The following is a 24,314-nucleotide window of genomic DNA, read 5'->3' as shown; positions in this document are numbered from 1 at the left end:
ACGTGTGTGCGCAACACTGCATTTTAAAAGCAAGATAGAAATCTATAGTCTGATCACAAATACAATCACTGATTCTTGCCCCCTGACATGCACGCCTGGGGACCCCGGCCACCCTGCCGAGAGCTGACCTGAGACCCGCAGGATGGAGCAGGGATGACAGCAAGTGACATCAGAAGCCAGGCCATGAAAGAGATTGGCAAGGACAGGAAGTACAAAGCAGAATCGAGGTGACTGGGAGCTTTGGGGAGGTGGGTGTTGGAGGGTGGGAGTTACCACTTACTGGGGACAACAGTCTCAGTGAGGGACGATGAAAAAGTTCTGGAGGCGGACGGGGTGAGGTTGCACAGCAGTGTGAACGTGCCGATGCCACTGAACTTGACACCTACAAATGGCTAAAATGGAAAATGTAATGGTCTGTGTATCTTACTACCCAAGAGACATCGTGTTTTGAAGGGACCGCAGGGCTCTGTCTGTCTCTCTAGGATCACACGGTGGGGCTGCGCGGGGTTGCGAAGTCACCGAAGCAGCCTCGTGGAGAGGTCCGGGTGCGGAGGGGCCCAGGCCTCCGCTGACAGCACTACCTGGCCCGTGTGGGCAGGAGCCCCCGAGAAAGCCGCTCCTGCAGCCCCAGCACACCTCCGTTGTAGACAGCAACCGTAGGAAATACCGGTGCTGGTGTGATCCCCACGCTGGGGAGGAATTTGTTGTCCAGCACCAGGTAACCGAGGCACAGAAGGAGGTGCAGGCTTGAGCCGTCTTCAGACCTTCACGGTGGGACCACCCTCCGCTGGGCTCCCTCTACATCGGATGCGGAGGGCTGAGGAGAGCCACGTCCACACCATTGCAACGAATACCGCAGATAATAAGCAGGTTCACAGTTTTTCTTGAGCACATCAGAGAGCTGAGGCTGTAGCTGGCTCCGCATTCGGGCCGCGGGTGGGGAGTGCTGGAGGGAGGCGGGGTGGCAGAGGGCAGGGAGGAGGGTGGCACCTGCTGTGCTGTGTGAGCATTGGAGGGCAGGGAGGAGGGTGGCACCTGCTGTGCTGTGCGGGTACGGGAGGGCAGGGAGGAGGGTGGCACCTGCTGTGCTGTGCGGGCATGGGAGGGCAGGGAGGAGGGTGGCACCTGCTGTGCTGTGCGGGCATGGGAGGGCAGGGAGGAGGGTGGCACCTGCTGTGCTGTGCGGGCAAGGGAGGGCAGGGAGGAGGGTGGCACCTGCTGTGCTGTGTGGGCATTGGAGGGCAGGGAGGAGGGTGGCACCTGCTGTGCTGTGCGGGTACGGGAGGGCAGGGAGGAGGGTGGCACCTGCTGTGCTGTGCGGGCATTGGAGGGCAGGGAGGAGGGTGGCACCTGCTGTGCTGTGCGGGTACGGGAGGGCAGGGAGGAGGGTGGCACCTGCTGTGCTGTGCGGGCAAGGGAGGGCAGGGAGGAGGGTGGCACCTGCTGTGCTGTGTGGGCATTGGAGGGCAGGGAGGAGGGTGGCACCTGCTGTGCTGTGCGGGTACGGGAGGGCAGGGAGGAGGGTGGCACCTGCTGTGCTGTGCGGGCATGGGAGGGCAGGGAGGAGGGTGGCACCTGCTGTGCTGTGCGGGCATGGGAGGGCAGGGAGGAGGGTGGCACCTGCTGTGCTGTGTGGGCATGGGAGGGCAGGGAGGAGGGTGGCACCTGCTGTGCTGTGTGGGCATGGGTGGTGCCCTGCAGAGTGCCACTCCCTGCCTCCCTGCCGCTCCCGTCTCTGAGTTTCCTCAGGGTTCCCTTCCTGCCTTTCCAGTCATCCAATAATACCTGTTAAGCCAATCCCTAAATTAAATTCTCTTTGTTCAAATCACCGCTTGGTTTCCGTTTTCCTCACTGGCCCTCAACTGATAGATCACACAAGCAAACTCAATTCACCTCGTCAATTACAGAGCCCGGCTCTCTCGGAGGGGCCCCCATCGGGCCAGCTGGAGACCCCACGTGTCCAGATAAGCCTTCACCACGTGGCCCTGACTGCTGCCCGACTCCACCGCCTGGGGTCTGGCTCACGGTGCTACTGTGATCAACACAGCCTCTCCCGCAGGTCACCACTCCTATTGAGCCCAACTCGACTCAAATCGGACAATAAGAAAATGAGACACCTCGGCCTTTGAGGAAACATTGTGGAGAAAGAAGAATTTGTTGTTTCTTTTGGTTTGTTTGACCCTTTGGAAGAAACAATGGAAACAAAAAAGAATGACATGTGCTTGAGCTGACTTCCACTGCCCGAATTTATGTTTTCTTCCTGCTGTTTTCATGCTTATTGCGGAAAGTCACAGAGAAGGACGGAGGTCAGTCTCATTTCCACCCGACTCCGCTGCGATCTCCGGTGAGCGCCAGGTCATGCCTCTTCTATTCGCCCAGAAGGGGAAGCAGGCCGAACAGTGACCAGGTGATGACAGTGCGTGTGAGCACACACACACGTAAGTGCACACACACGCATGAGTGCACACACACAGCACATACAGCACATACGTGCACACACAGCATGCATGCACACACACATGCACACCGCACGCAATGCACACAGCACAGACACACATGCGCCCATAGATACACGCACACAAGTATGTGGGTTCTAGTCCACATATGAATTTACCCAGCTGAAAATAATGATGCTAAAACTTCCAAAAATGTATATTTTTTAAAACTCCAGATGTCTTCACGACAGTGTTATTGAGGAATTTCAGAAATTTTACTTCCTACGGTCTGATTATGTTGGAGTTCCCTCCAGATGGCTCATAGCCTCAGCAGAAACATCCTTGGTCCCGAGAAAGAAGAGTCGGGAAGAGGGCCCAAGGGAGAGTTCCATGCCGACTGCACACGAACCCGTTCGCAGTGCCTTCTATGAACGAGCAGGGTCAGCTCTCCAGCCAGTGCTGCCTGTACGTGACCACAGTTTTGGTTGATGCTAAATAGCTTACTTCTCTACCTCAGAACAACGTGTACCAGGGTGGAAAAGGTGTTTCCAGCAACCCTGTCCCCTCTAGGTGAGCGCAGGCTCCCTTGAGTGTGGTATCCACTGTCGCAAATCTCAGGGGGGTGCCACCCACCCACGTTACCACTACAGACGGGTACCATTCACAGAGCATGATGGCCCCACGTTATTTTGACGACATGTGTGTGCCTTTGATAAGTTCCTCTTATCTGCACCCGCTAACATCCTCTGACTCGGCACTTCTGTAACCAAAGCACGGTTCCTTCTCTCCATGGCTCCCAGTCCCAGCAACTGGGCGCACCGTTGCATCAACGTTGTGACTATTCTAGAAGACGTTCCTGGTACACACACAGGCCAACCACACTCGGCGTCACTGCGCCGTGTGACTTCCTAACCAGCGACTTCTACTCAGCTCTGATGCTAGCCACTCGCTGAGGTCCTCAGTCACCCACACGATCATGTTGACTGCGTATCATGAACAGGTTCTGTGCCTGGCGCTGCCAGTGGCTAACAAGGTTTCACAGCTCAGCTCGTGGAGAAAGAGAAAGACGTGCACAGATAAGGATACAACCCCAGGCCCTGTCAGCGACGCTGGGAGATGTCACTCCGGGAAGCAGGACAGCAGGGAACCTCCAGGGAAGGGGGTGGAGAGGGGACACTGCCGTCACAGGCAGGGGCCACGGGGCAGCAGCAGGAAACCACAAACAAGCAAGGCCAGGAGGACAGAAGGCAGGGGCCCATCTCCCTCGCCCTGTAAAATTGCTTATATTCAAAAGTCTTACACCCGCTGTTTTAAACCCAGGAATATATCGTTTTTAACCTAGTCAAGATTTTAAGCACTTACCTTCCGTTGGAAATTTCTTGGCTCGTTCCGCAAAGAACCATTCTCCAGTTTTTATTCTCACATTTCTGAAAAACAGGCAGAAAGGAAGCGTCAGCTAGGGACAGGGACAGTGCTGGATCGGGTTCATTACAGGTACGTAGAGAGTGTCACTAAATACTCATCTTGCAAAGGATCTCAGAGGTCACATTTCTGGCTCAGCCCCTAACTCGGCTGCGTTCCCAGAGAGGTTACGTGATCTGACTAGTTAGCAGCACAGTAGGGTATCTCTGCTTGGGTATATTTTACCTTCTGTATAATATGTACATGCAAGTTCTACACCTTAACTTATGCGTGTGCCCAATGCATGGTAAGTACTCAATGTTTTCTGAATAGACACACAAGGAGAAACAAAATAATCAATTAAATCAAGTAGACAGATATTGTATTATAAAGTTGTACATCTGAAATTTATATAATGTTATTGACCAACACTGCCCTCGTAAATTTAATTTTAAAAAATAAAATGAAAGATAATAACTTATCATGTTTATGGGGAGAAGCAATGGCATGAAGAATAGGCTACCCCCAAAAAATTCAAAGCTGCCTATTTGCTTGGAGGGAGATCATCCATAGCGTAGTTTAAGGTGAGCTTGAGTGAACCACAGCATTTACCAGCAGCCAACAGAGAAAGTTCCTGGGAGAACCTGAAGTCTGGAAAATGGAACCAATGTGCTTCGATGGAGATTTGGGAGCCTGGGTCCCAGTGGGCCACTTGAGACATGAGAAATGGCTCCTTGGCCCGCTGGAGTGGCAGGGGCTCCCAGGGCTCACCGCCTTCCTCCTCAGGCACCCAGAGAACAGCCAGGGAGCACTTCCCATGAGCACTTTCCAGGACATCCTTATAAGCAGGACAAGGTCAGCCCTGGCTGGTTGCTCAGTGGTAGAGCATCGGCCCGGCGTATGGATGTCCGGGGTTTGATTCCTGGTCAGGGCACACCAGAGATGCGACCATCTTCTCTCTCTCTCTCCCCCTCCCGCAGCCATGGCTCAAGCAAGTTGGCCCCAGGCGCTGATGATGGCTCTAGCCTCCACCTCAGGTACTAAAAAATGGCTCTGGTTGCCAACAGAAATATGGCCCCGGATGGGCAGAGCATCGCTCCTACTGGGCTTGCCGGGTAGATCCTGGTCGGGGCGCATGTGGGAGTCTGTCTCTCTGCCTCCCCTCCTTTCACTAAAAGTTAAAAAAAAAAGGGCAGGACAAGGTCTAACCATTAGATGAGGACACAGGATAGCAAAATCAACAAATCAGTGGTGGGAACCAGGAGGCCTCCCCGATAAGTCCACTTCACTTCCTGCGTTCACTCCTCGTGCTGGCGCCCTGTCCTGGCTGCTCGATCTCAATCTCTCCCACTCCCCCGCTCATTACCTCTGTGACCAGGAGCACTACCACGAGACAGGTCTGGGGCTGGGCAGGGCGGACTGGGAAGTGAGCAGAGCTAGGAATTCAGCAGCGAATCAAACCATGACCCTCTCTGTGGTCAGCTGAGCCGGCCAGACACAGGCCGCAGGCCGCAGGCCGCACACACAATCACGGAAAATGAAAACAAGGACAGAGAGCAGGGAGAGTGGGGAACACGCCCGAGTAAATCACCACTGCAAGTCATTACCAAGTCCTCCTCTAGCCCTGGTTTCAGAACCCATGACAGGACGCAGACAAATTAAATACTAGTCACCTAGTGCTAGTCATCTAATGTAACCTCACTAGTCACCTAATATTAGTCATCTAATGTAACCTTCTAACCATCTCAATGAACCCCAACTGATGATTGTGAAGTCCAAGCAGGAGTTATTTGGCACGGAGAGATACGGACACAAACTCGCGGGTCTCCTGGGCTTCTCTGTGATTGAAGAATGGAAGGTAAAGAACCACCATCCTAAACCAAACGCCAACCAGCACTTCCTGCGTTTGAGGCGGTTTCCTTTGAGATCTAGATTTGAGGGGCATGCATCTCCGTAAACCAGTGGTTCTCAACCTTTCTAATGCCGTGACCCCGCAATACAGTTCCTCATGTTGCGATGACCCCAAACCAAAAAATAATTTTGGTGGCTACTTCATAACTGTAATTTTGCTACAGTTATGATTCGGAATGTAAATACCTGATATGCATTATGTATTTTCCAATGGCTTTAGGCGACCCCGCCAGGGTTGCAACCCACAGGTTGAGAACCGCTGCCGTAAACAGTTCTCACAGAATCAGCTGTTTCTTAAGCCATTATTCCCTAATACCTTTCAGAAGGGCATTCCCAAATTTTAAAAGAAGGACCATTAAGCCCTGGCTGAATAGCTTGTTGGGTTAGAGCAGGGGTCCCCAAACTTTTTACACAGGGGGCCAGTTCACTGTCCCTCAGACTGTTGGAGGGCCACCACATACAGTGCTCTTCTCACTGACCACCAATGAAAGAGATGCCCCTTCCGAAAGTGTGGCGGGGGCAGGATAAATGGCCTCAGGGGGCCACATGTGGCCCACGGGCCATAGTTTGGGGACGCCTGGGTTAGAGCATCATCCCAAAGTTCAGGGGTTGCCAGTTCGATCCCCAGTCAGGGCACAGAAAGGATCAGATCAATGTTCCTCTCTCTCTCTCTCTCTCTCTCTCTCTCTCTCTCTTTCAAATCAATAAAAAAAATATATTTTAAGATAAAATTTAAAAAGAAGTGAAAGGAGAACCATTCATCGCTCTTATGGTCTAGGACAGAGGTGAGCAGACCCCGGTGCATCCCTGTCCTCATTAGGGCCAACACGGAACTCACAGAAACCAGCAGAAGCTTTTCTTATTTCTTCCCATTAGAATCTGACTACGAGAGCTTCGTGGAACATTTTCTGAGCTCAGTGATCGGTTAATGTTTTTATGTTTCTCAAACAGAACCATGACTTGCTTCCTTGAACCTTTTCTAATCAATGTGTCTCTCGAACAGTGGACACTAGAGCGGTAGAGAGAGCAGACGACGCGGCAGCAGGAGAGCGGGGCTTTCCCGATGCCTGGCCTTCCCAGTAACTCCGCACGAGGCCCCCCGTAATCGCAGCCAGCAAGCACCGGTGTGTGGACGCCTTTAACAAACCCCCGGACGTGCCGGTATCCACTTCCATGGCCTGAGCTCTGCTGACGCTATCGCCGCGTTAGCAAACGAGAAGTCACTGTTGGAAAATACTTTGCAAATCCTAGCATACAAATGCTCAACAGTCTGATGCATGGACAACCCTAAGAGATGGTTTGCACTCATTACGATCAGCAAGCAGTGAGGCACACAGGCCTGCTGAAATGCATCTTTACTTCGCCTCCAGGTTACTCGCATCGGCAGGTGGCTAAGCTGTCTGCGCTTTGTGCTCCAAAAAGTCAGCACCACGTCCCTGGGGTTGCTCAATGTATTTTCCATTATTCAACGAACAGAAGTGAAAAACTGATCTGTAGAGTCAAGATTCTTCCAGTGGCTAAAGCAGCCCATTTCCCACGTAGATCTGCTCTCCAACCAGTGCCCTGATGGCAAAGAAGCCTCCAGAGAGGCCCCGGTGGCCCGCCAGACCACCAAGCTGTTAACACGAAGAAGCCGCACGCTGTAAAGCTGAGATCAACCTAACTGCTCTGTGCTCACTGTCCAAGCGCTAAGTGACCGCTGGCTACCATGGCCCTGTGCACGCATACTGTTGAAAAACGTCTTACTTTAAATAATCTTGCATCAAAGATGGTTTTTACTTACAGAGCAAAACAGTGAGTTGTTTGCACCAGCACAGTTGATCTGATTTCAACGTTCTTACAGGAAAAGCCTGATCATTGAGATTAAATCCTAAGGAACCGGAAGAGGAGTTAGAACATGGAGATGAAAATCAAGAAACGACTTGATCAAGCTGCTAACCGCTGCTTCATGCAAAACACTGATAACTCTCCTTCACCTGACCTCAGAGAGAAGACGGGTCACCTCCGCGTCATATTCGGCACTGTAGTCACAACCCAAGCACAATGGAGACCCCACAGCAAGGCCCAGTAAATATATGTTGGTTGATGAATGAGTGAATATCCCTATGTCTGCAGGGAGAACCCCGAGAATCGAAGGGCTAAGGTGGGGCCCAAATAGGTCAAGCCCTGTGTCAGTGACAGTGTGCCCTAAGGGCTAATGTGCATCCTGCCTTCTGAACCTGTGGGCAGGGCTCCCAGATTCAGTGCCCAGCAGCAACTGTAAATGAGACTGGGCTGGGTGGGAGACAACAGGGAGGGGTGGGTACTGTGGCAAACTGGAGAACCCATGCCCCATTTTAAGGCATTAAAATGATCAATATTAGACCTTGCACAGGTGTGGGCTGTCTGCAGCCTATTGGCCACAGGTTTCTGATTCCCAGTTTGTTATATCAGATAAATAGTCAATGAAAGTAAGAATTCTGCAGCCAGAAAGAGCAGTCCTTGTTAAGCCCTCAACAATAAAAACCAGGTTAGATGCTGAGTGTCACCCTGTCTCTATATTTGTCTACCCTGGGGACCTCAGGTAAATGAACTGATACAATCATTTTCCTTTTGTGGCTGGCTTATTTCACGTAGCATAAATGTTCAGAGGTCTCAGCTGTACTTTAGCATGTAGCAGAATTCCGTTCTTTTTATGACTAAATAATACGCCACAGTGTTTAGAGATCACATTTAGTTCACCCATTCCTTTGTTGACAAACATGAAGTTGTTTCCACTTTGTGACTATTGGGAAGGATGGCTCCTTGCTTGAAGTACAATTTGAAAGCTATGATATTGTCAAAACCAACATTAAGGTTTCATTTTGCTATTTCAGGTGGCAGAGCTGTCACAGTACGCTAGCTCTTCAGGGCCTGACAGCATTCACAGTAAGATTCAAATGCTCCTTACTTAAATTGTAACAGTGTCACTGCATTCTTAACAAGTTTTGACAATTTTAAAAGGAAGAAGGAACAACTGGCTTCTTATTGGTTGACTTCACTACCTTCAATTATAAAAGTACTATTTATATAGAGAGCAAAGTACACAGCAGAATTAGGCAGACATTACTTTCCATTTAAGAAGCAGTTTTGTTCATTTCTTTTAACACATCATAATGTACTGCTTTGCAGCAATAAGTTAAATGCCAATCTGAGAACTAAGAATGTCGTGATAAAGGTCGGTATCAGTTTGGAACCAAACGCACTTTGCCTCCATTGGCATCAGGTGTAGGACATCAGAGAAAACGTGGAAGATCCCAGAAATGGACCCTAAAATCAACAGTACCGCCTGCCATCGTTTGAGACTCGAAGTGTAAAATCTCTAAGTATATTACAAATAGAGAAATGTTCCTAATGAACAGAGAAAGCTTGCCCATGAATAGCTGAAACTGAAGAATAAATGATTGCTTGTGGTCAAACCAAGTACAAAGCAAGAGGAAAGTCACTGAAGGAAAAAAAGTGCCGAGCAATCATAATTCCTCAGCAGTCCGCAGGGAATGTGAGGTTGCCGCATAGCAGATGATTTTGAATGGGAAGAAAAATCAATGTAAACCTAAGTCTTCCAGTTTAATCTTAGTTTTTCTAAATGAAACTGAAATAAGTAAATATAAAGCTTTGGCTTCTCCTTGATATTTCAACGAAGTTTTTTTGTTCTGTTTTGTTTTACTTTGGGCCATTTCACTGCAAAATTGTCAATCAATTCCTGGGGGTAAAAGTCAACCCAGACGCGAGGATCACTTTGGGTATCTCTCTTCCCTTTCTTCTGCCAAACCACCCTCACCTGGGGGCCACGACCCACGGCCCTGGCCACATTAGGGGAAGCAAGTCTAACCAACTTTCCTCTTCTAAGCCTTTGCTTCTTACTTGATTCTCCTTTACTCTATTTCTTTTTGTTTTTCTGTGCCTGACGAGCAGGGTAAGCATAAAAAACCAGTCCTCAGAACCATTTTTACCATTCCCTCTCTTTTGTCCTCTAACTACATTCTACCACCCTTTGTTGAACTGTCTGTCCGTTGTTCTTCGTCTGTGCCACCACCAGCCTCACCACCTCAAGCCTGGTCTCACCAAGAGGACACCCACAGGGCGTGTTATTCTACCCGCTCCAGAGCCTGCCCTCCCAACAGCCGACTCCCGCCTGGTTTTCCTCCTGCATGTGTCCCCAATCCACGCTCTTCTGAGTGGCTTTGAAAACTCTAGCCCCTCCAGGGGGAGGGGTGGTCCCCCAGCAGACAGGAGAGGGTGGAGGTCAAGAGGGGAATGGGATGTGGGAGACTCGGGTTCTAGTCTTACTGACTTCACAGCCCCAGAGAACTACCTGGTGTCTCTAAGCCTCCGCTTCCTCGCCTGTCCAATGAGGATCCTACAGCGGCTGCCCTGTGAGACTAGTTAAGGTTCAGCTAGGACATCGGGGGTAAAGCAACGCTTAGCCGGGCACCCTGCACACGGTGAGTGGTCATCGCTCATTGCCACGCCCACTCCCTCGCCCCCACAGCGCCTGTCCCCACCAATCCCGCCCCCCTTCCAGAAATGCCCCAACCGCAGACGCCCTCGCCCTGGAAGGCTGCCCTGAGAAAACCTGCCTGGAAGGCACAGTCCTCGCCGGCCTCCTGCGTGGCACACAGCACGAGGCCAAGGCCAGCGCAAGCCTTGACAATGGCTGCAGCAATCTGCCAGTTGGCTTGGGCTTTTTTCTTTTTTAATTGTTATGCTAGGGCTTCCCTTCCCTTGGTTTTAATGCCCTCTTTCCCTTGTCCTTGTCCTTGAGGAACAAGCGTCAGGCTGAGGAGGAGGCAGGCCGAGGAAAACGACTGGGCTCAACCCCCTCCACCCTGGGCCCGTTTCGGTTATGACCGCCAGGGCTCTGAGGTTTTACCAAAGCTTCTGTTGGTCTGGCCCTGAGATCGGCGGGGCAGCCCCGGAGCGGCTAGACCGAAGCGAGGCCGCGGGGCCGCAAGAAGCCACAGCAACGAGAAGGGGGCGGGGCACCTGCTAGAAGTGGCTGAGCCCGCGTTCGTTTCCTGTGCGGCTGGCGGGGGGAACGCAACAACCTGAGGGATGTTGAAAAACATCCTTATTTCAAAATAAGGAAGCTGGGGCTAGAGAAATCACGCTTGGTGGACTTAGAGGGTAACGTTTCAATACCCAGGGCTCTCCGGCTCCCACGGAGATTTCAACACAGCCAGCCCCAGAGATTAGTTCAGGCCGGAGCTCCTGTTCTGATTTTTCGCTTATAGTTCACTAGTGGAAGAAAAATGCTGAAAAATTTAATATCTAACTAAGCAATGTTTATCACTGGACTTCAAAATCTATATGGTTGAATAAAATGGGAAGGTCTGAAAATCTTTCTAGAGGTTATTTGGAATTGTCACCTACCCTTCTCAAGAGCCCAGACCTGCATGGGCCCGAGAGTGGCCCCGGCAGCTCACAGCGATCCCTGGCTTTTCCCTCTCAAGCCAGAGGGCACTGGCCTCCACAGACACAGGAACACGAGAGGCTGCAGGGGTCTGCTGTGCGCCGCTGGCCTGGGCCGGCTGCTAGACGCTGCTCTGGCCCAAAGAAATTAGGTTGGACCACTTCACTTTTCTGTGAATGAGCGATTGCAACACGTCAGGCCTTGCGAAGGGACTGGACGTTTACAGAGATGAACATCGGGGTTCCTCCTTAATTTGGTGGGACAGACAATCCAGCCGCCGTGTTCACCCCAGGGAAACGCCACTGACTGTCTCTGTCCCGGGCACTCAGGCCTCTGCAGCAATACTTAGGAATTATTTTCCAACGTCAAGTTCTCTGGCTACACTCCAGAGTTCACAGCGGACACGCAGCTCCTTTCTCCTAAGTCCCGTGACAGCCTGGAGCACGCTGTCCCCCGACAACCAGAAACACACTCCCCTGGGCCTCCGAGGACCAATGACCGTTCCGTTCTTGCTTTAAACAGTGGGAGCCTGACTCCAATATGTTCTTTGTTGTTTTCAAAGTAGGTGGTTCAAAAATACCAATCCCACAATAAATAAAACAAACAAACTAAAAAAAAATCATCTCACAACACCAAAACATTAAATGTAGGTTCAGTCTATCTGAATGTCTTTCTATCAGTCTATCTATTTCTTTATGTGAGAGTCCAACACAGGCCACCTTGCCTCCTTCCAAAAGGCCTCCCTGAAAGCAGCACCGGGCCACTCTGATGTCCCCTGTGTACAAGTCACTCCACTTTTCCTGGAGGGTAAGCGAAGCTCTAAGAAAACTAAGGCACCTACTCAAAACGCAGATGGACCTTAACTCCTGGTGAGCCCACACTTAGCCATTACAAACAAGCTTTCGTTCATTAGAAAAGAATTTTCTATTAATATATAATAAAAATGATTTTTGAATGACAGTGACGTCCAAGTCTCAGAAGGTGGCTCCGCGGTGCGCTGTAAGCGTGCAGGCTGAAGGGAGCAGTCCCGGACCACCTTCCTCCGCACTCACCTGCCCTCGTAGCACACGGTGCACCTCCAGACACGGGTCCCCAGGCGCACGCGGCACTCGGAGCACACGCAGTGGCTGCAGCCCTGGCACACGGCGCCGCGGTTCAGCAGCAGCCCCAGCCCGCGCCGGCAGCGGGCACACGCCTTCTCTCCGTACTGCTGGCCCGCGCTCCTCGCGCCTTTCCACCGGAGATGCTGCAGGCGCGTCTTCAGTTTCCTGCGGCCCAGAGAGTTCAATGAGAGCTGGCGGAGTGCAAGGACAGACGCCAGACATACCGCTCCACGGCCAGGGCCCCATTGTGCCGCCACGGGAAACCGCAAGGGGCTTTGGCACCCAACACCCCGAGCTCCACCAGGATCAACTGTGCGGCTCAGGTTTTCTCAACTGTGAAAGACACCGAGAAAACCTTCCCTCCAGGACTGCTGTGAGGTTGAAAAGGCAAAGCATAAAAAGAGGCCCAGCACAGGGGAGTTAGCTGCTAGTGGGTTCTAGGTTCATCCCATCATGCCCAAAGGGCATTATAGTGGTAAGCAAGAACAGCGAAAGACAAGGGGGGGTATACAGAAAATGACGTCAATTCTAATGTGCAAGGCACAGAAAGATCTGTCAATACTCAGTATACATGCCTGCCACTGTTATTAGCCAGTTAAAATTAACTGACACTGCTGGGTTTTTTTATGGGAGGTCAGTACACTTCCAGTCTCCTTCGCCCTAGATAATAGCCCTCGTGCCAAAGGATTGGACTCCAAAGATGTGTCATTAACCAGAACACTATTTCTGAGATCTGTTACCTACTCTTATTTGTTTTTTATTTATTGATTTTAGAGAGGGAGGAAGGCAGGCAGAGAGATAGAGAAAGAGAGAGAGAGAGAGAGAAACTGATTTGTTGTTCTTATTTATGCATTCATTGGTTGCTTCTTATATGTGCTCTGACCAGGGCTCAAACCCACAACTTTGGCATATCTGGACAACGCTCTAACCAACTGAGCTACCCAGCCAGCGCTGTTACCTACTTTTAGAAGAGAGAAGCCAATTCTAAGAAACAAGCTGACATCCAACTATCAGGATTGCCCTAGAATCAGCACCCTCAGGAACAAAACTTCCTTATCACTGTTTCCTGCGTTCTTTGTGGATCTCCAAAATGATGTTTCTAAATCACCGAAAGAGCGTCCATCGTCAGAGAAAAGCCCCACTTTGGTCAGTCTGTTACATTTCTTTGTGAAAGAGACGTGCAAGGAGCACATTCAGGGGGCTTTGGGGTAACAGGCGAGGTGAGAAAAAGAACATTATACGTTCCAGGTGGCCAGGAAATTTCCATGTGCCTCACGCATTTGGTTGGTCAAAGGTTTGGGTGTTCTTTATGTGTGTTTTTCTTGGCAGACTCTGAAAGAGCGCTGTCATTAAGAACAAAACCTAGCCCTGGCCGGTTGGCTCAGTGGTAGAACGTCGGCCTGGCGTGCAGAAGTCCTGGGTTGGATTCCTGGCCAGGGCACACAGGAGAAGCGCCCATCTGCTTCTCCATTCCTCCCCCTCTCATTCCTCTCTGTCTCTCTCTTCCCCTCACGCAGCCGAGGCTCCATTGGAGCAAAGATGGCCCGGGCGCTGGGGATGACTCCTTGGCCTCTGCCCCAGGCGCTAGAGTGGCTCTGGTCGCAACAGAGCGACGCCCCAGGGGGGCAGAGCATCGCCCCCTGGTGGGCAGAGCGTCGCCCCCTGGTGGGCGTGCCGGGCAGATCCCGGTCAGGCGCATGTGGGAGTCTGTCTGACTGTCTCTCCCCGTTTCCAGCTTCAGAAAAATACAAAAAAAAAAAGAACAAAACCTAAACCCAAAGCCTCTTCTCGTCTTTTCTAAACTTCACACCCTCCATGAACGTTGACAAAGCATCCGCCTCTGTTTGAAACTCTCCTGAATCTATTTAAAGGGGGTTCTTGACAGCTAACCACGGACACACAGATCTGACACAGTCTGGCCCTGCTTTTCAGATGTTAACGTCAAGCAGCCTGCGTGCCACTACGGGGCGGGGTGGAGAAGAGGACAGAGGCATCCTATCGACAGCTCGACAGCTCGCTGGGGAACAGGCTGAGCAATTCCTAATTCACACCTGCCCTTCCTCTGAACCCACTTGGAGACCAAGGCAGGCAAGCAGGGGAAGGGGGGATTCCAGCAGATTTGCTGTTTCTAAGCTGTTTTGTTTGTTTTTGTGCCTTCAAATGACACCGAAAATAATTCAGGAAAAATCCACAACCGGAGTGTTGGCCCCTGAGGGGTGTACAGGAAGCTGATCGGCTTCCCTAGAGTTATTTTTGCCAAGTAGGGAAACTGATCACGAAAGAAGGCACCATTTTCAGGGAATAACAAAAGCAGCCTCCCGGGTCCTTTGCCGTCTCTGGAGTTGAGCTGGGCCGTAAGGGTCATCTCTACCCACCGCCCATCCCCAGGATAGCGCCAAGCCCACAGGAGCAGGCCCCGGCAGGAAAAGCCCAGAGCCCGGAGCATCCCACCACCCCTCTGAGCGCCAGCCTACCGGATCCTCTCCTCCTCCGCGTGCTGGACCGCCCGGTCCCGGTACAGCACCTGCAGAATCGCCTCCCGTTCCAGGTCCTGGAGGGAATTCAGATTGACTTCTTGGGCCATGTCTCCCCGTCTTAGGCCCCAAGGTGCCGTTTCACTCCATGCCCAGCGCCTGTCCTGTCCGGGGAGCTCGGGGTCCAGCAGCAAGCTGAAGTCCTTACGCGCTCTCCGGCTCCAGTATCATTGGCAGGTCCTTCCCCGTTTAACTGTGTCACACTGCTTGGGACCGGAGAGCCCCAAGAGGCCGCTGCCCTGCTGGAGTCCTGGCTCCCAGAGCCTCACGCCCCCCGGGGTGCGTTTCCCCCGGGTCCTGCCGCAGCCTCTGACATCCCTCGGAGACAAAAGCGTGTCCCTTTCTGAGGTTTTGCCAGAGGTTGTTCTAAATTATGCATGGCTCCCAGCAGATAATGTCTGTGAAGCAGACGCCATCCCCAATCTGAGGGGAATTTATGAATAGTGATAGGGAGCGTATCAACGATTTATAGGAGCTGATTTTCCTCTTCAAGTATTTTCAGGTCGCCAGGAATGACGGTTAAAATCTCAGTTCGGTGCCTGTAGGAAAGAATAAAAGTGATTTTTAGCTTTCCTGGTCTGAGCCTCTAAGAGACACCACTTCTGAAAACCAAAAAAAAAAAAAAGACAAAATGTTCTACACAGACAGAGACAGGCCTTTGTGTCTTCTGCCGGGGTGATACAGCAAGATTTAAAATGTTACGAAACTGGGCTGCTGTTTCTAAAAGCCTCCTACTCCCAAACTCGGATTATTCTAGGCTGACTTCTGCATCCTCCCTGATTAGGGATAGGGAGGCGGCATCCTCCTAATTGAAAACACATTTGCAGAACAACGTTCTCAACTGCTAGCTATTATCTTGACAATTAACTTCCAAAACTCAAAAAGTAAAAATGTATTCAATTAGGGAGGTCTGGAGGGCAGTCAACAAGGCAGCCTCAATCTACCAATTATCTGTGGGCGGTAGGGTTTCACCAGCTGCCCTGTGCACGGGGCCTTGTTTCTGTTGAATGCTACTTGAAAGGTTCTGCTTACGTGTGTCCTACTTTTTTTTTTTTTTCCAATCAGTGACAAAGGGCAACCATCACCTTCATCTTGTGCCTCCCCCTCAACCAAGAAGATGGCTGTGAATTGATAAAACACCAGACAGATGCATAACAATGAAAGGCAGAAATTGTAGCCAATCAAATCAATATATGTTCTTTTTTTCTTTTTTTAAATTTTTTTTATTCATTTTTTTAGAGAGGAGAGGGAGAGACAGAGAGAGAGGAGAGACAGAGAGAGAAGGGGGGCAGAGCTGGAAGCATCAACTCCCATATGTGCCTTGACCAGGCAAGCCCAGGGTTTCGAGCCGGCGACCTCAGCATTTCCAAGTTGATGCTTTATCCACTGCGCCACCACAGGTCAGGCTCAATATATGTTCTTAAAGGCCATCTTGTTACCAAAGCCACAGGAATTCTTTAGTAATAAGACTTTCTTTTAATGCTTGACAAGCTCAACTCCCTCTGTGGGCTTCAACAGAAAACCACACTATACTTACTCCTGACCCACAGCAGATCCGGGAACGAGAGGTTAATGAACCCTAAGGGCTCACATTCTCTTTAAGCAGTGATTCTTAACCTTGGTGTTCTTTTTATAGTTATATTTGAAGATGAATAACCCTTCATATTTAAATGCATAAAATAAAATACATTGAGGTACAAGGAAAATCAGTTATACAGAAATATATTTTAAATTATATGGTACCAGTATATGTGTTCACTAGTGCTTGAAATAATGAGATCTAGCAGTGATCTAATGACTACCATGATTTCAAAGTAGTGGTGACTATAAACAATATTTTGAGATATCTGTAACATACAATGGGGCATGAAAATACCTGTGATTTCTATTGGCAAGAGTAATAAAATCTGCTAGTTCACTGTGGTCTGATGCCTTTCATAACTGAAAGAAATGCTAAATTTTCATTAGACATAAATATGTAATTTTTTTCCTATCCCAGTTCATGGGCTTCTAGGTTCAGGTAAGGGCCCCTCTGTTTGTCAGTGTCTCTATTATAAGAGAAAGTGAAAATACATTGCTCACCCAAGGGCAGAGGTTACACAAGGAACAGGAAGACCCAGAGCTCTGAGAAGGGCTGCTCCCAGCCTCTAGTCCTTAGAAAGTTCTCACATGTAGCTGCTCTCAAGAAAGGCTGCCTATCTAGCCTGTAGCCCAACCTGCAGTGGCGCAGTGGATAAAGAACGAGGCTCCCTTGCTGGGTCCCTGGTTTCTGGATGAACAGATGACACTAGCAGGTCTTAGTTCCCCGAACCTCTGAGCCCCCGGAAATGAGGAAAGTGACACGAAACAGCATGTGATCACGTGCTCAGTGGCAAGGCACAGATTAGCCATCATGCCACCAACCTGAAGAGTCTATTTCTTCTAAACTTCCTTCAGTTATCCTTGTTTTCTTCTTATTTCTACTCTGTGCACCATACTACTAGACCAAGAATTATCCAGTTTGTCTGATTTCTCAAGGATTGTAAACGAAGATTTTTATGCATTGGGCTCAAAACACGTGATCCGTGTCCTGAGTGTCTGTTCAGACTGCTGCACAGTCTGGCTGTGGTGGCCTTCGGTGCTTCAGGTGGGCAGGACCAGAGCGGCGCTGGGCTAGACATGACACCAGGTACACTCACTGGGGGAACCTTCAGCATTCAGATGTTCACTCTTTCAGGTGGCTAAGTCCTACACGGTTCAGAAATTCAGGATTCAATTGCCATCAAAAAATGCGCTACTCATACTCAACCAAATCCATGCCTATGGGCCTCCGAGTGGGAGCTCCCCCTCCCCCTAGTGGCCACGCACTGCTAGTTACAGGAAGCATCAACTCCCATATGTGCCTTGACCAGGCAAGCCCAGGGTTTTGAACCGGCGACCTCAGCATTCCAGGTTGATGCTTTATCCACTGCGCCACCACAGGTCAGGCTGACGCACTGCTAGTTACAGAAAAGTGATTCCGTTCATTCCCAGACCGGTCGGTCCACTCATTCATTCAATAAATATTTATAAAGCACCATTCAAGTGCTAGTTGTTCACGGTTTAGGGTTCGTGACTGGTAATTTACATACTACTTACTCTATCTACTCCGAACAAGAAAATGAGGCAGCTTACAAGAACATCACATAGAACACAATTAAAGTGCGAGGAACGCCAGCAGCCAGAGCTGAGAGGTGGCAAATAATCCCGCCGCGAGCCCGCAGTAAAATAGTCACTGTACTGGAGCGTTAGCTGCATTCACAACCTGCCTAGTAACCAAAGCAAAACAAAACAGAACGAAACAAAACGAAACATCTAGTTCCGACAAACTGAAGGAAAACAAAAACAAAGGTCTCCGGGTGGAAAACGCATGGACTGAGAACACAGCTACGTGCACAGATGTCTGGCAGCTCCACCTGTCTCCTAGTCTCCTAGTGTGTTTACAGAGACGAGTACACGTTAGTGTTATAATGTGCTCGCCTTTGGTTCACTTCCCTTTATCACACAATATTACTAGCATCTCTCTGTCTCTGAAAAAACAAAATAAAACAAGTCAAGTCACTAAAACTATTCTTCCTCATAGGCTATTTATCCAAGATGTGGCTCACCCTGACCCATCCCATGGCAATAATTGACTTATTTGTAATTTTTAAAGTTTTTTTTAAGTGAACTTCTTAGTTAATGAAGGTTTCCAGGGCTGCAGATGGAGTGAGTTAGAAAGCAGTTAGGCCCATGGTAAAGACAAAGAAAGTGAGAGATAACCCCACCCTCCCCTTCCCCCCTCCCCGCCATTAGTAAGACAGGGTACACCTTCGCATATGTCCTTTCTGGCCACTTGTGCCTGGTGGAAATTAGAAACATAAACCACACTGGGCTGTTTCTTACATTCTTCAATACATGGATAAAACAATCTACCTCTCTCTCGAATGCTTGCTGTTTCTGTGATGTTCTGGGGCTGGGAATGCAGGTGGTAAAAGAATGACACGAAATTGATTAAACCTGGCTTGCACGTCCCTGGGGCTGTGCCATGTATCGCTGTCTGGGATGACAGTGAGGTGTGAGGGTGGCGAGCGCAATGCTCGCAAAGTGGTGACAGGGACAGCTGGTGGGGTCCAGAGCCGGCTGTGCCCACTAACTGGCAGGTGGGTGGCTGCAGGCAACCAGCGGGAGCAGACGTGACGGGACCCGGTGGACCGGGAGAGCCAGGGACACGAGTGTCAGGGCAGGACAGGAAGATCTGCATGGCAAAGGTGACTCCCGCTGTCTGGGCGGAGAGGACTAGGTCTAGGAATGGGAAGGAAGAGGAGATGTCTGTAGGGTGAGGGACAGTATATTTAATAATACTGAGGTGGGAAGACGTCATTCTTCCTCCAGTAAAGGGCCCCCGGTTCTCCACAGCCCAGAAACCGACCCTAAAGTACAAACATGGCAGTCCTGACGCTCCCGGGTCTGGTCTCTTCTGACCTCTCCATCCTCAGTTCCCACGAAGTGCCCCACGCTCCCCAAGGGGACCCATTCTGGGACTATGCCCTGAACACGTCACACACTTCTCCTCCTGCCCTCCCCCCCCCCCCCAACGCTGTCTGCTCAGGGGCAGAGGGGGCAGTCAGAGAACAGGGTTTGGAGCCTGACCGTCTGGATGTGCAGTCCCGCTCTGCCCCCTGCTAACTGCTGAACGCTGGGCCACTTACTTCAGCCCTTGGGAATATTTCCTTATCTATCAAGTAGAAAGAATTACAGCACCTGCTTCTTAGAGTTGTTGTGAGGATTAAATGTGTTGATACACAGAAAGTACTTAGATCACAGTGGCAAGCATGGATAATAAGCAGTCGATAATTCAAAGAACAGATTGGTGGCTGTCAAAGGTGGTGGGGGGAATGGGTGAAGGGAGTCAATAGGTATAAATTTTCTGTTATAATATAAAAGTCATGGGATGTAATGTACAGCATGGTGACATAGTTAACAATACTGTATTGTATACTTGAAAATTGCCAACAGAATAGAGGTTAAAAGTTCTCCCCACTAGAAAAAAAATTCTGTAACTATGGATGGTGATGGATATTAACTAGATTTATTGCTGTGGTCATTCTGCAATATATGTAAATATTTAACAGTTTACGTTGTATGCCTGAAACTAACATATAATGTTGTGTGTCAATTATACCTCAATTAAAAATATAAGCAGTTGGCCCTGGCCAGTTTGCTCAGTGGTAGAGCATCGGCCTGATGTGTGGATGTCCTGGGTTCAGTTCTCGGTCAGGGCACACAGGAGAAGCCACCATCTGCTTCTTCACCCCTTCCCCTCCCCTTTCTCTCTCTCTCTCTCTTCTCCTCCCGCAGCCATGGCTTGATTGGTTAGAGTGCATTGGCCTCAGGCGCTGAGGATGGCTCCCTGGAACCTCTGCCTCAAGGCAATAAAAATAGCTCGATTGCAAGCATGGCCCCAGATGGGTAGAACATCAGCCCCAGATGGGGGTTGCCAGGTGGATCCTGGTCAGAGTGCATATGAGAGTCTGTCTCTCTAGCTCCCCTCCTCTCACTTGAAAAAGAAGGGGGAAAAAAGCAGCTGATACATGTTAGCTGTAATTACTAGTAGTAGCAGTATCATCATTATTATTATCTTTCAAGGCCCAGGTTGTTATCTAATTCAGAAACTTTCTCCTCATTTACAATCAAAATTTAATTGCTCCTTCATTATAACCCGTTCTACTTTGTATATTTCTCTATTGCGCCCCTCACGCTGTCTCATATGTAAGGGGTGACGTTGGGTTTTAATGTTCCCTCAGCACCCAGCTAATACTATAGGTTCTTAACATCTGGCTTGAATTGCAAAACCCGGTGATGATTGCGCCATGCGGGTCTGCTTGCCAAAGCAGGAACACGACTTCACGCGGAGCAGGAAGTCAGGACAGCCAGGGAGCAAGCAGGCGCTCGTGTACAGCGGCTTCTGCCTCCAGACACCAAAAGGCACAGGAAAACTGGAGTCACTCCAGAATGTCAGAAGCACATTGAAAAGTATCCGCATGATCTCAGGCAGCAATTCCCTGTCTCACAGCTTGAAAGATAAACTCTCCCAGGTCTCTCACTCACCCAACAAATTCTCGCCCAGCCTGTTCCGTCCCCAGCCCTGGAGTCGGGCTCCGCCTCCTCTCCCTACTGCCTGTTCGTAATTCTGCGAGGGCGACTGTCTATATCGCAGCATTCCATGTACTGGTCCAATCTTATTTAACAATTAAAAAGTAAGTAAAACCAACACCCCGGCACCACTATAAAGGAAAAAGCCTCCCACCGCCCCTTAGAGACACGCTCCACACCAAACCGCCCCATCTCAGCGTCGGTTTGGTTCGGGTGTCCACCTGGCCTCAAACACGGATTCCAGAATCGTCAGGGCGCAGCCCTAGAGCAGGAGCTGGCATTTCCAAGCAAGCAGGACTCCGAGGTGTTCCTCTCGGCCGTCTGTCTTTCCCTTCAGGAGGGCCCCAGAGCAGGAAGCCGGGCCGTTTGTCTGGGATGGACAGGGACGCAGCAGTAGGTCTGCCCTCTTGAACCCAGCATTGCCACTGTGTCTGTATCGGGTCCCGCTGGACCCAGTGGGACTTGGGCATCCAGGCAAACAGCGTGGTTGCAGTGCTCAGTGCATCGGTTCAACAACCCCAACCTAGGGGCCTGCTCCGTGCCAAGCATGCAGCGGGTACCGAGGATCCAAAATAAGGAAGACCCAGTCTCTGCATTCAAGTTCCCATTCCAGCCAGGAAATAAACTGCAAGACAGGAGGGTGCGTATAAAACCCACAGGGCTCTGCAGAGAAGGAGGGGGCTCAGAACAAGGTGATTCTCTCCACAAGCAGACAGCGGGAACGACTGGTGGTGGGGGTCAGGGACGCATCCCAGGGGAGGAACGTGTGGGCCACTTTGCCAGGGGATCCAAATATCCAATCATGTGCTGAATTTGGAAACAACTTGCTTTCTTTCCTCAACCTAAGAGCAAGGGTTGCCCTTGACTTTTAGACCTGATTGGGGGGGCGCATGAGGGTTGGGGGTACAGGAAATGAGACAGGGTGAAGAAAGGGTGGGAAAGCAGACGTTCCGCCTGCAGGCTGTAGCCCCCTTCCTTTCTTCCAATTATCTATCATCTCTGAGCAGCTGGTCATGAGATCAAAGGACAGACAGCCTCCCACCCCACCATAATGTCAGGAGATGACACTGTGCTGGGTGGAAATGTGACACATTGCTGTGGCATATGTGTGAGTGAGCGTAACCCTCATCGCTGCCCGCCAGGCTTGCAAGGGAAACTACAGACCGTTCTCCAAGCCCCAAAGCCACAGCCTTGCAATGAAGGGCTCACAGCACAGGTCACTTCGGGGGCTGGCCACCTCCGCTGCTGTGGGCTTCACCACAGCCATTTCCTTAGAAGCTGCACAGCTCAGAACGCAGCTGAGTGGCGCTGCCGAAAATCCCATCCTTCTTAACGTGTGTGCATTCTCTATGGAAGGCTGTGATGGCCACAAAAGACACGTGCGAGAAATAAAGAACAGCCTGTGTTCCTACCCAACGGGGCTGAAACTCACAGGCTTGACAGACAGGTTTTTGCAAAGGTGAGACTCCTGTGTGTACCTGACCTCGCAGTGGAGAGGTGCGTGAGTGGATTCCTTCCTTTTCTCTCTTGTTAATCGGAGGTGGGTCTGCTGAAGCCACTAAGCTTCAGCCTTGGAATCCCTCACAGGCACGGCCCCATCCGAGGCCCAGGACCTGGTTCTGTATTCATTTTCCTAAGGAATTGTCCACAAGCTGTATCAGCTCCCAGTCCGTCAAAACTCTGTTTGTCATAAGTGAAGTTGCACATACAGAGGCTGAAATCTAGAAACTCTGACACCGGCCCAAGACAGCAGAAAGTGAACGGAGATTTCACCCTGAAAGCTCACTGCAATTCACTGTCGATCCTACTTATTCTCCCCCATCTGGGTAGGTATCTTGCCACCCAACGAAAACAAAACAAAACCCCCCAAATGCTATTTTAGAACCAGAGTAAAACACAAAGATTGACATCCATGATTACAATTGTCATTATACTTTTCGCTGTACTGAGAGCTATTACTCAGCACTTACCGTGGGCCAATGTGACAAGTACTCTGCATACAGTACTTCAATCCTCATTTCAACATGCAACATTATGGAGTAAGCATACCCGGTTTACAGATGAGAAAAGTAAGGCTTGGAGTGATTAAGCAATTCACCTGAAGTCACATTCTAATCTGAGTCTCTTTAACTTTAGGCAGAGAAATTAAGAAGTTAGCATCTCTCACTATCTTAAGCTAAATAATGTTTTCTACACCAATTCTAACCTAATAGGTCCTTAAGATCTGATGTGCTTTTCCTCTCATACTCTCTTCTCTTGCTAAGAAATATGGGTGTTAGGGAAGCTTCATTGAAAGAAATTTAAATTAGATCCTAGCTAATTTCATTTTTTTATTTTAAAATTATGTATTTATTCCTCCTCCAAACTGAAGATTAGGGTGATTAAACAAATTTATGCAGTAGATTCAGAGCAAAATAGTAATAAATTATACCTATAAAAACTTAACAAACCAAAGAAGAAACTGAACGTTCGATACCACCACCTTAAAAAAAATTCACACCATACAGCTTTTGGGTAGTGTTTTCTGGTATGATTTGGTTTGTTTTTAACTAACTCTAAAATACTTCCTCCATTCCATTTAAGTCATTATGACCCTGAATTTTAAATGTATGCTATTCAAAAAAAATTACAAGTCATCCTTTGTCTAATTTAACGTTGTTTTTGTTACCTACTTTTTAATGTCATCAATTCAAGAAAAGTTACTGTAACTGTAATCTCTACCACCCACCTCCAAAACAACCTGTCCAAACGGCTGTACCTGGATGCTCAGCCTACCTTTGAACCGGCTTCTAGAGATGAGACCAAGGGAGTCTGCTCTGGAAAGAAGGAAGTCAGTTTTTCTTCATGTTAGAACTGACGTATTTCTCTTTCCTTCCTGTTGGGCACAGGGCTGAAGCAGTGCACTCGCTGGGCTGCCTGAGTGCCTCTGCGGCTACCCCGCCTCACCAAGGACTCCGGGAACAAACCACCCAAAACCACACCCAGGAGCTCTTCTATGCCAGCAGTTGACCTGTTCAGCGAGAGGACAGACCGAGCTGACGCCACTCACGTTTCACCCCCATCAAGAAAACTCCCAAGAGACAGGGGCTCCAAATACTCATATGTTCCCACACTTGCTAGGGGTTTCACATTAACCTCAAGTGTAAATATCGAACTGCATCTCAAACAACAGCTGCCAATTCAAGAATCAGTTTAGAACAAGATTGGCATGGACTTTTTTTGGTAAATTAAATTGCAGTTTAGCATACATATGGAACATGATATAAATTATGAGCACAGCTTGATACAGTTTTCCAAAGTGAACTCACTTCTATCAAGAAATTGAACTTTAACAGCATTCTGGAAG

At 49.6% G+C, this 24,314-nt stretch overlaps 1 protein-coding gene across 3 annotated transcripts in view; it reads right to left on the bottom strand.

Annotated features, from left to right (window-relative positions):
* SYTL3 (synaptotagmin like 3) overlaps positions 1-24,036 on the bottom strand; it is an 80,713-nt gene extending 56,677 nt beyond the window's left edge. Inside the window, exons 1-4 of one of the 3 annotated variants that reach the window (XM_066247925.1) lie at positions 23,744-24,036; positions 14,756-15,354; positions 12,231-12,446; positions 3,798-3,862 (exon numbers count right to left, since the gene is read on the bottom strand). In XM_066247925.1, coding sequence (XP_066104022.1) covers positions 3,798-3,862; positions 12,231-12,446; positions 14,756-14,865 — 391 coding nt within the window. In that variant the 5' untranslated portion in view covers positions 14,866-15,354; positions 23,744-24,036. Of the gene's footprint in view, positions 1-3,797; positions 3,863-12,230; positions 12,447-14,755; positions 15,355-21,189; positions 21,270-23,743 lie in introns of those variants that run through there. The other 2 variants (XM_066247923.1, XM_066247924.1) reach the window with 2 other exon arrangements.
* Between the last annotated feature and the right edge of the window lie 278 nt (positions 24,037-24,314).

Source organism: Saccopteryx bilineata, chromosome 12 (assembly GCF_036850765.1).
Source record: "Saccopteryx bilineata isolate mSacBil1 chromosome 12, mSacBil1_pri_phased_curated, whole genome shotgun sequence".
In the NCBI taxonomy this organism is placed as follows: Eukaryota; Metazoa; Chordata; class Mammalia; order Chiroptera; family Emballonuridae; genus Saccopteryx; species Saccopteryx bilineata.
This window is presented reverse-complemented; position numbering and strand designations above follow the sequence as displayed.